This window comes from Helianthus annuus, chromosome 13, assembly GCF_002127325.2.
Source record: "Helianthus annuus cultivar XRQ/B chromosome 13, HanXRQr2.0-SUNRISE, whole genome shotgun sequence".
In the NCBI taxonomy this organism is placed as follows: domain Eukaryota; kingdom Viridiplantae; phylum Streptophyta; class Magnoliopsida; order Asterales; family Asteraceae; genus Helianthus; species Helianthus annuus.
In genome coordinates, this window is record NC_035445.2 from 80,437,153 (window position 1) to 80,448,712 (window position 11,560).

At 38.8% G+C, this 11,560-nt stretch overlaps 1 protein-coding gene and 1 long non-coding RNA gene across 2 annotated transcripts; both read right to left on the bottom strand.

Moving 5' to 3' along the window:
• Nucleotides 1-1,755: 1,755 nt before the first annotated feature.
• LOC110913014 lies at nucleotides 1,756-5,150 on the bottom strand. The gene is made up of 3 exons (XR_002578330.2): nucleotides 3,558-5,150; nucleotides 2,087-2,151; nucleotides 1,756-1,973 (listed from the first exon to the last, which is right to left on the bottom strand). It is a non-coding gene; the product is annotated as an uncharacterized LOC110913014 (long non-coding RNA).
• Nucleotides 5,151-5,403: 253 nt separating this feature from the next.
• On the bottom strand, nucleotides 5,404-8,756 carry LOC110913015 (auxin response factor 18). Its single transcript, XM_022157870.2, has 4 exons — nucleotides 8,657-8,756; nucleotides 6,865-8,483; nucleotides 5,714-6,498; nucleotides 5,404-5,621 (listed from the first exon to the last, which is right to left on the bottom strand). Exons 2-4 carry the CDS (start codon nucleotides 7,963-7,965, stop codon nucleotides 5,540-5,542), a joined length of 1,968 nt encoding a protein of 655 aa, XP_022013562.1. The 5' UTR covers nucleotides 7,966-8,483; nucleotides 8,657-8,756; the 3' UTR covers nucleotides 5,404-5,539.
• Nucleotides 8,757-11,560: the final 2,804 nt, after the last annotated feature.

Consider the following 11,560-nt stretch of genomic DNA (forward strand, 5'->3'; position numbering starts at 1 on the left):
TAAACATATCTCACCAGATTTAAACTTTTAGTTAGTTTCTATTTAGAAGGGATAGTGGCGCAATTTATTGCTCGTCTACCTGCTATCCTTATGTAATTTGCCTCTACTAAATAGAAAAAAATTAATCTTTGGTGATACAAGTGACTAGAAAGGAACACATGTTATATAGTGGTACTTACTATGTAACTAATATGTTGTCTAATTATGTGGTTAAACCTACCCATGATAATTGTATTGGTTAATAGGTTTAATCGTTGAACTCGAATATCACATATATCAACCTAACCCAGATACACTTAAATCATGTAATCTGAAGATAATCGGTTTAACACATCCGTCCATTTATCAACCCATCTTTATCGGCCCATCTTTATAAACAACCAAATCCTAAAATTTCATTTAACATTTCAGCCACCATACACCTTCTTCTTCATTTTAAAACCCGCAACTTCTTTGTCCCTCTCTCTCTCTCTTGTTTTTTTCTCTCTCTCTAAAACATATTACCCCCCCCCTCTTCTTCATTTCCGTCAAGAGCAACAACAATCACCACAAGGTCAACACCCCCTTCTCCGATGGCACCGCGGAAATGGAGGGGGCACTACCGGTCACTTTTTGGCTGAGCTGGAGGAGGCGCCAACCCATACTCTCTAACCTAATAAGCGGGTTAAATGGTTGACGAGTTAGCTTGTTTAATTAACTGGGCTAATGAGCCAACCTTGTTAATTAAACGTGTTAAGCAAAATAAGTGTTCACCCCGAATATAACCTATTTAGTTAAACAAATTACATATGTGAAACGATTACGACACATTATTAAACAAGTTAACTTATTTAGATAACTAGGGTTATTCCTCTACGCGCGTTGCGCGGGGTAAACCGGGTTAATTAAATAGGGAGTCGCAGTTCACGGGTGTAAATTACTCGAATGGTCTCTGTTTGCTTGAATTTTAGCTAAAATAGTGATTCGGAAAGGGTTATCTTGAAAATCATGTAAGAACGGCTGATGATAAGAGTCTTGCAAACAAAAAAGGAGACGCTAAATTCAACAAAAGTAAAAAGCTACTGTCATTTAAGTTTAACTACACAAAAACCTCAATATGCAAGTATCAAAACTTTAACCCATATGATATACAAAAACCTATTACAACATAAAGCATAACGAAATTTTAAATTAGGTAATGATGGAAAAAGCTAAATGAACGTCTCAACTTGGACAGGCATTCATGCCTGGAGAAGAGCTACAAAACTCGTCTACTGGTCGATGGACAACTCCTTTGATCGAAAATTTGAGCTCTAAAACACTAAATCGAATAAGCAAATCTTGTTAAAAGAGAAATTTATTTACCTTCCAAAAGTTTAACTGAATTTGTGTCCTACACAAATGAAGTCCATCAGGTCAACTAAAGCTATGGTCTGTTATGGATATCATTGGCTCCCTCAGTGGATTAAACAAAAATGGAGTATGTCATCATGTGATTGACTTGGTGATTTTATTAAAACCAAAAAAAATAATTTATTTTTAACACAAAAGCAACGGACATAATACTTTAGCGTTCTATAAAATTTTGAATTAGAGAGAATCCATTGTAATGGTGTATGAGTTTTTCCCCCTATTTACCAAGAGTCTGATGGAGATCATGTGATTTAAAAAATAGATTTGTGCAAAACATACAAGATGATGTATTCATTAAACAATCACCTGATGTGCATTATTCAACATGTAGGGTCTATTATCATAAGACTTGCCCATAATTGCTGAAGCAACTCACGCTTGGTTTCCTCAACTTGACAGATTTGTACACATTGTAAATTTCAGCAAGATAACTTTTTTAAAAAGAACCAAATATTCTATAATTCTATTAAAGCAGACACAAAATAGTTCTAAAAGTGACCAATATCAAACCACTAACACTAATTACCCACCTGAACTATCCATTATCAAACCGGTGCAAATCCCATAAAAAAAAAACAAACCTGCAGTAAAAAATTCATTTACAATAGTAAAACGGTGTTGGGTTTTTCTTATAAAAACAAAAGGCATACAAAAGAAACATTTGACATTGCAGGTAAAGTTAGGAAACACATACCCAGAGCTAGGCCGAACACAATATTTAGGTCGAACACAACATTTCTTCGGATTTGTAGCTTGCACCTAAAATTTTGGAGAAAGTTTGAAAAAGTCATCACAAATTCAATTAAACTGTCACGTCAAGAAGTCACTGTTCTGAGTTCTCTTATGATAGGATTAAAAATCAACAGTTAGAAAGAAAATTTCAAATTCCAAATCAATCTCTTGAAGAGAAGCACCAACAACATCATCAAAAGTAAACTTCCAATATGAACACATCAGGTTTGGTTAGATTTGTGTTCGTAGGCGCAGATATACCACCTCATTGTGGCTGCAAATCATCAGATTGCCACGCCATAACAACGTGGATAGATGATTTTTCTTATCTCATCATGGCCCATTCAATTTTCTTCTCTGTTAAAATGTTCATGTTCATTATGTTTTCAAAGCATCTAAGGTAATGTCCATACAACTTGCACCAAAACGTCGACAACTAAATACACTAACTAAAACACGTTAAACTGATTAATTCAACATAACCATAACAAAAACCTCAAAAGTCTCTATAACATAAAGCAACAAAACTGATAGAAAGAAACAAACCCAAATAATCTCTTAAAGAGAAGCACCAACAACAATATCATCGACAATGAACTTCCAATATGAATACATCTGATTTGGTTAGATGGGTATTCGTAGGCTCAGATATACTACCTCATCGTGGCTGCAAATCGTCGGATTGCCACGCCGGGTAAAGTTCTTATACAAATAATCTTAACATACTAAACATACAAATTGAAGGAAAACTCAAAAAGACAAGGTGGCATTTTTGTAATTATTAATAACTATCAAGGTTACTCTACAAATATACCTAAAAAAACCTAACCACTCCCCCCACCCCCAAAAAAAAACCTAAACCCCCACCCCCCCACCCCCCAAAAACCTAAAAAAACCTAACCCCCCCCCCACCCCCAAAAACCTAAAAAAACCTAACCCCCCCCCCACCCAAGCTAAAATGCTAAAAACTAAACCCCCCAAAAAACCTAAAAAAATCTAAAAAAAAAAAAAAACACACAAATTATTTTATTTTATTTTTTTAACATTTTTATTAAAAAATCGCTACTTTTAGTAGCAACCAAAAAATTTTTTTTTTTTTTTTTTTTTTTGCTAACGAAATGTAGCGATTTTTTAATAAAAAATGTTAAAAAAAATTGTGTTTTTTTAGGTATTTTTGGTTGTAACTTTGATAGTTGGTGGTAATTACAAAAATGCCACCTTGTCTTTTTGGGTTTTCCTTCAATTTGTATGTTTAGTATGTTAAGATTATTTGTATTTGATCTTTTGCCTTGCCACGCCAAAACAACAAAGATAGACGGTTTTTCTTATATATCATTATCATCACGGCCTATTCAATTTTCTCTGGTACAATGTTCATGTTCTCAAAGTACAGAAAGCACAAAAAAAAAAAAAAAACAAAACAAAATCCATACCTGCCATGCCAAGACAACTTCAACATCCAATTTAGAGTCATATGTATGAATTCATGACAGCCATAAGACATATATAAGGTGATACGAACGACAAACCCAAGCCAACCATATCCACCAAAAATTTGATGAGTTAGATAAAGATTTAATCGACACCGTGCACCAGCAATAAGGTTTTTGCCGAGTTACGCAGCCATGACACAGATCCCCGACCACACATTGACAGATAGAGGTGGTGTCAGCGACCTCAACACAAGGCCGACCACCACCGGCACCATCTAACACCAAAGATGTAAGCAAGATTTTTTTTCGCCCGCGCTCCGCGATGCGGTCAATCAGCCGTTAATACGAAGGAAACGATTGCCACGAATATCATCAAACGGTTCCACCATCACCATCAATATAACCCGTACATTATACAGCTACAACTCCACCACCACCACTACCAACACATCCAACTCCACCACCTCTACCAACACAATTAGGACACCAAAATATTTGACCACCACCAACTCAACCTTCATCATACAGTTCCAACTCCACCACCACTACCAACACAATCGTTTAATCAATCAATCTCGGAAATCTAAGCAAACAAAAAACGAAATCACGAACACCAATCGACTCAGATCCGAAAAGATCATCATTATCGAACCCGCTCACTGGCGCTACGGTTGCAACGGAGTTGCCATGCCATGTAGCAAGCCAGCATCATTGTCTGGTAGACAAAAGGCCGAAACCTCGCAAGAATGCCAGCCCCCATCGCCTAAAACGTCGGCTAAGGTTTTATGTTGAAACTCGCCACCACCAAGACTGCCAGAATCCGCCGGTGGTGACCCTCTGGTAACCGCCCCTCGTTCTTCTTAAATATGGGTAAGGTGTACGCTGGAAGACACGCATCTCAAGGGAGGATGACGACCAAAATAGGTCAATCAGAACAAACCAAGACCAAAACCACCGTTCATTTGTATTACTCTATTAATAGAGTATAACTGAAGATCATTTTATCTGTATACAGTCTATGTGGTTCACGGATCCTAAAATTTTCGATAATGGCGGTAAATATTACCCCCAAATTGAAGATTCAACGCCAATCCAAAACAAACTCAATATTTCACTTACAAAGAAGAGAACCTAAGCAAACCCAATTTCTTGTTTGCAAGATCAAGAAACCCCAAATAGCAAATTTTGTGATTTTCTCACATGAATACAGAAATAAGTATGAAAGAGTGAACGAACCAAACGGTCGAGCGGCGGCGGTTCTCTGGTGGTGGGTGGGTCATCGGTCGCCGACAGGGAGACATAGTAGAGCGACGCCTTGTGTCCAATAGCCGAGAAACGAACCATCCCACCGCACTGTCTTTCCGGCCAGCTCCAAGTTTTATAGATCAACAACCATGTCTTTCCACACTCTCAGAAAACCCCACAGCAGAGAGACACCCGATGGTGATCGTTGTGGTGGTGTGACGGTGGTGACCCTCTGGTCACCGGTGGTCACCGCCCCTCTCTCTTATCCATTTTTCTCTCTGCGGCATATAAGGGGGTTAAAAGATTGAAGACACGCGTCTGAAGAGGGGATGACCGGCCAAATAGGTAAATAGGAACAAACCACGACGCAGAATCACTATTCATTTCCAGGGCTTTATTAATAGATATTAATTTAGAATTAGTAGTCAATTTCTCAGACTACTTATTTATTACTATGAAATTCCTTTTTGGCCTTTTCTTGCTTTCTCCAAGCGTGCACGAAATACCCACTTCTTTTTTAATTTTTTCTAAAACCTTTTTTCAAGCTTGTAACACTGACAGAAGCCTTCATAGTCATTGACTTTAAATTTATTCACACTTATGATATAAGGTTAATTCAAATATAAATACTAGAGTTTCATTCAACTTGCCACAACTTTAAAACCAAAACATATGTAAACCAAAACCAAAACCAAAACCAAATTCGTAGCTGCTGTACAATGTTTAGTAAATAAACTCTAAGAATCCACAGCCAGAACGTTGTTATCGCCGCTGGAATCCGTTAGAATCGTTAACCGTCTTGCAGTCTTCATGAACTCGCTGCATACAAAAAAAAAAAAAAAGAACCAAATGAGTTTACGGTTTACGCGCATAATCGAATTTGCAAAGTGAAATGAGAATGTTGATCTTACCCAAATGGTTCGTCCCCGATCCGCTTTAGTGTTCCCGTTGCATCCCAATATTGAACACGGTTCAGCATTATCGAGTTTTCGGTCTTGAACATGTTAGCTAGTTTCGCGCATAGTTCTTCATAAGAATCGAGCAAAGAGAGATCGAGGGTTCGACCTACATCTTCTGATTCCATGAAAACCTTACAATGACCCGTCTCTAGGTTCAGGTCCGATTCTCGGCCCAACCCTGACCCTGACCCGGACCCTGAGACACTCCCAGTTTGAGAGATTTGTTGCTCGGTAAGAATTGGCTGACCGAAGAGTACAAACCGGGATGCCTTAGGGGTTTCTGGTTCTTTCGAGGATGTGGTTGCGTTCCCGATGGATAACAGACATGAAACGGGCTCGGATTGGGCCGGTTTATTGACGGACGGGCTGGAGTGGGAGGGTTTCATGGGGTTAGGGTAAAAACCCGAATTGAGTTGGATATCTGAAAGAGATAAACCATAACGTGTGTGCCTGGCTCCCTGCATGCTAGCAGGATGATGGACGTTCAAATTCTCCGGGAGTTGGTAACCGAACGGGCCGGTGGTGGGCCCACCGAAGAGATGCGTGTGGGGACCGCACAATGCGGGAATAGGGATTTGGGATTCCATCGGGTAATCTGGGTGTTGAGATGGTCTACATTTCTTTCGGGGTGGTGAGAAAGGCGACATATGAATCGCAGGCATTGTCGACACTAGTTCTACAAGCCACGGGTTGACTCGCTTCACGTTTTGGAGCAAATCGGGCTCGTCCCATGTTACCTGAATTTCAGTTTATCAAAAAATGTAACGGAAACATGTTAATTAGTTGAATTTATACTTAAACTCGAAACAAAGCAAGCCAAGCCGAGTTCGCTCGATTTATAAACGAGCCGAGCCCAAGCTCAAAATTCAGCTTGGTTTAAAATTTCGAGTTGAGCCGAGCTAGCCTGGTTAGGCTACAAGCCCAACCCAAGCTAGCCTTGGCTCGGCTCGGCTCCTAAACAACCCTATTTAAACAATTATTTTTATTTTAAGGGCTCGTTTTTACTAATTGTATAGGGTGGGTATCCGAAATCAATCTACGGACTGGCCCTGAATATGCTCATAAACATGCTGAAAAAAAACGAAGTCGGGTTCAAACGGTACCTGCAAGAGTCTCCAGGGTGAATCGGGCCAACGAATCGGGTCAGCAACTTGAACCGAAGAAATAGTCCCCATGAACCAACTAATTCGCGAAGAATCCTCGGTTTCAAACGGCATCTTAAACCTCATCCCAGGCGACCACCGAATCTGCATTGCATTCTTCACAAGCGACGCCTTCACACAAAACTCCGGCGTGCTAGCTCTCGGATAGAACACAACCTCAAACGCCTGTCCACTCGTCGCATGTTTAACCGCTTGAACCACCAAACCAGGTTCCACTTTCACCTTTTCCATCGAATTCCCACCCGCACCACCACTGTTACTGTTTCGTATAAACGAGGAATACCCGCCATACGGAACGACACAATTACCCCCACCCGGATTCCATCCGGACGACGTCTCCTGCCCCCCTCCAACCCCTCTTTTCGCCCTTCGAATCCCGACACAAAGATCCCCATTCTCTGCCCTCAAAAACACAATCGAATCCCCCGCGACAAGCTTCTTATGATTCACAAACGTACTCCATCCGGTTGTAAGCAAATGCCGCCGCGGCGTCCCTCTATAAATATGCCGAAACTTCCACGTTTCGCCGTGCACGTCTTTCGCTAAAATCGTCTGCACGGGCGGGTCCGCGGAGTAATCCAGCCGCGGAAATATCGTCTCCGCGCAATACCGCGGTACCGAGAACCCGCCCCCGTTATTCGCATCCGATTGCGTTAACGTCTTTGCAAACGACGTCGGTTTAACCGAACCCACCTGACCGTCCGATGATCGGTTCAAACCCGAATCTTCATCTTCAAAAGAACCAAACTCACCGGATCCGGTCACCGGAACCAACCGGATTCTGGCGTAAACCTCATCGGTATCCACATCAGCCATGAACTTAACTGTAACCACCCGACATGGGACCCACGCCGGAATCCTCCGGTCCCGGAATTCGACAACATCGGCGGCATGTTCGGCGTGACCTTGTGGGAAATAATAAACTTTTGAGTTTACCGGCGGCATTTGGATCATGCTGCCGGCACAGGCATGCCATAACTGTGAATCTAAGCATCTTTCAGTATCTTGTAGTTTCTCTTTTGAATCCATAAACGTAATCATATTGTTTATATTTTGTTTGTTTCTCCAAATGATCTGAAACTTTGATGGGTATATAAATATGAAAAACCAACTCTTCAGTTCGTGTGATTTTTCATAACTGATAAATGTAGCAATCAAACAGCATACAATAAATTCAGTTTAATTAAAGCTGGAAGTATCAATTATGTCTCGTACCTCTTAAAAAAAGCTTCAATTAAATCCAAAGAATTCTGGATAAACCCTAAAGATTGCATCAACTGAGCCTCTCATTATCTTCTTCAAATCATATCTTTTTTATTACAAAAAGCTTCGACTTTATGATACCCTTTTGCGTATAGAGATCAAAGGAAAAATACCCAGAAAATTTAAAGGATTTCTTGGTCAAAATCTTGATAACCAGAGTCAAGAAACTGATGGCATTCAAAGTTTCAAACCCACAAACAACAAAGATTTCACAAGAAAAAGATTCAGTTTGATGCTTTTCTTTTCTCTCTCCTCTTTTCCCTTTACTTCTCTCTCTCTAGGACTCTTTTGGATCACTACAAAAAGTCCAAGCTTTATGTATGTATCATGTTTCATGTATGTGTGTATCTATCTATAAATAAATATTGAACCACCAGTACTAGTTTTACACACAGTCAGTGTGTGAGTGTGTGTGGTTTAATATTATTATTAATATATTTATTATTAATATTAAATATTAATATATTACCTTTTTCTTCGGATCTGAAGAAACTCTGTTGTATCTTCAGAAGCCAGCATAACAACAAAGATCTTAAAGGAAGCAAACCCTTTTTCCCTTTTTAAACTGGTTTTAACAAAGAACTCATATAATATGAATTTATTTATTCTCTGTCATCAGCTGTGACTAGATTGCTATTTTTATTTCTTTTTAATCAAAATATCGTGAGAGGTGTGAATATATCGTGAGACATAGAGGAAAAGTGATTATGTAGGTGGAAGTCAACAAGTCTTTTTAACTAGGAACAAAAAGGTCCAAACTTTGATTAAGATCTTGATTAGGGATAATTGTTTTGATTGATTTGAGTTTAGCAGGGTCAGACCAAAGTTAACTAGGGTTATCTGGTGGGGTTTAGTTGGTTGAGACCACAATGATCATAACTCATAAGGGTTTAGGGGATACGGTGTGGGTGCGGCAATCAAGCGGCAAAGACGTTTGCCGCACGGCAAACACCGCCGCCGACCAACATAGGTCGCGGCAAAAGATTAAATGCGGTGATGGATTACCGAAGCGAGAAAGAAGAGGGCTGCCATATTTATTACCCCTATAACGGTAATATTACCGTTTGATGTAAAAAAAAAATTGTTTTTTAAATTTTTTTTCACCCTATATACATACCACTCACACATTTTATAAAAAATACACCTTTCTCTCTATACTCTTTCAATCTATTCTACACTTTGAAAAATATGGAAGGCTCAAAGAAGGGTGAAGGCAAGAAGAAAATGGTAGGGTCCGGTTCAAAGTCGAAGCCTCAAGATAAACGTGGTTCGGGTGGTAGTAGTGTCCCGTTTAATCCGCAACTTGGGTTTGCGAGTCACACCCAACCTCCATTTTATTTTAACCAACCCATGCATCAACCTTTCGGTTATGATACCCAACCCACCCAAAATTGGATGCAATACGGTCCGAGGATGACTCAAGCCGGTTATTATGATTACTCCCAAGAAGCGCAAAATGCTTTTGACCCGTTTGCTTTTCAAAACCCAATGTCACAATCGCCAACCCAAGACGAACAAGATGACGCCGATGAGGAGTTCGTGCCGGAAACACAAGAACATGAGTTAGATGATATTGATGAAGATGTTGCGGATGATGAAGATGTTGCGGATGAACCGGAAAAAAAAGCAAAAGCCAAACGGGAAAATTGGTCGCCTAGACAAGAAGAGGCGTTGGCAAAGGCTTTTGTTCATTGCACTTTGAATAAAAGAAAAGGCAAACAACAAAAGAAGGATAGCTTTTGGAAGAAAGTTCTAAACCACTTTAACGAAACGGTCGTCGGAAATAATCGAACCCACCACCAAGTTCGATCAAAATGGGTGACGATGCAAACAAAAATTAACACATTCAACGGTCTATATCATCAAGCGGTAATTTTTTTATACGGTTTATTTTTTTATACGGTTTATTTTTTTAATACGGTTTATTTTTTTATACGGTTTATTTTTTTATACGGTTTATTTTTTTATACGGTTTATTTTTTTTATACGGTAATTTTTTTATATGGTTTATTTTTTTATACGGTTTATAGGATCGTTTACGTCCTAGCGGGAGTGACGACGCATATGTAATGAAACAAGCGTTAAAGGATTACAAAAGCAAAGAAAATATTGAGTTCGCTCATGTTGCGGCTTGGGAGGTTGTTAGAACAAGTCAAAAGTGGTCGCCGGTACCTTTGTTGAATGAAGAAAGCTCCGGTTCGGGTCTAAAAAGAAAGTCTTCGGATTCGGGAAATTATGCCCGAGGATCACCGAATGTCGAAATCTCAAGCGGATTCACTATTCCCGACATAAACGAGGATCCTTCACCACCACCACCAAGACGACAAACGAGAAAGGAGAAAAAGGACAAAGGGCCGTCTTCAAAAAACGAAGATCCAAGAGATATAACAAGCAAATTCGAAGAGTACAAGGCCATGAAAAAAGAGATAATGGAAATTAAACGTGTACGAGAAGAAAAATATTTGACCTTGGCGGATGAGCAACGAGAGGCGTTGCGACAAACAATGTACGAGAAGGACTTTGAGTGGTATAATCGGCCTACCGACGACCTTAACCCGAAGATGTTGGAAGCCGCACTCGCTAGAAAACGTGAGATCGCAAAAAAATATGGATGGCCTTGTGATTTTTAGTTTTTTTTTAAGTTAGATTTTATTAAAAATGTAATGTTTTATTTTTATTTAAGATGTAATTGTTTATTTTTAATTAAAATGTAATGCTTTATTTTTATTTTTAAAAAGTTTATGTTTTTTCCATTTTATCTTAAATATAAAAATACATAAAAATAAAAAAAAGTTTGCCACTCAGCAAGTGTTTAAACCACTGCCAACAATTTTCAGCAAAGTTTAAACACTTTTGCCTAATTGACATGGCACACTCTGATTGATCGGTTTTTTGGTTTGCCACTTTAAAGTGTTTAACCACTCCTTATACCCTTAGTTACACATAACATACTTTCTTTACTGAACGTATCACCTATATAAAAATATATTTTTAATAATGAATCTTCTTTCTAAGTTTTGTGAGAGATGAAGTACATTTAGAAACAAGTTGCATGGATCAAGTGAAATTAAAACCAGAGAAACTAAGAATAAATATTTAACTATATATAACTTTATAAAGCTAAGTTATTGATTTAATTTAACAATTATATACATATTTCTGTTACAAGAAAAACCAATAACAGCATGACACGTGCAATATTTGGCAAGTGACAAATATGGTAGTAATTTTGCAAAAATGTCTGATTGGCGTAAAAGTGGTTATACTTTTACAAAAAAAAAATGACTTAAGTTTTGTGCAAAAATTATCTGCGTGTCTGGCATTGATTGAGCTGCAAAAGAATATGGAGTTTTTTCCCAAAAGGATGGTGGTG

Coding starts and splice junctions, on each gene's coding strand:
- LOC110913015 (XM_022157870.2), bottom strand. CDS start 7,965: ATGATTACGTTTATGGATTCAAAAGAGAAACTACAAGATACTGAAAGA. Junction 6,499..6,864: donor CACCCTGGAGACTCTTGCAG/GTACCGTTTGAA, acceptor ACTGAAATTCAG/GTAACATGGGACGAGCCCGA. Junction 5,622..5,713: donor ATCGGGGACGAACCATTTGG/GTAAGATCAACA, acceptor TTTTGTATGCAG/CGAGTTCATGAAGACTGCAA.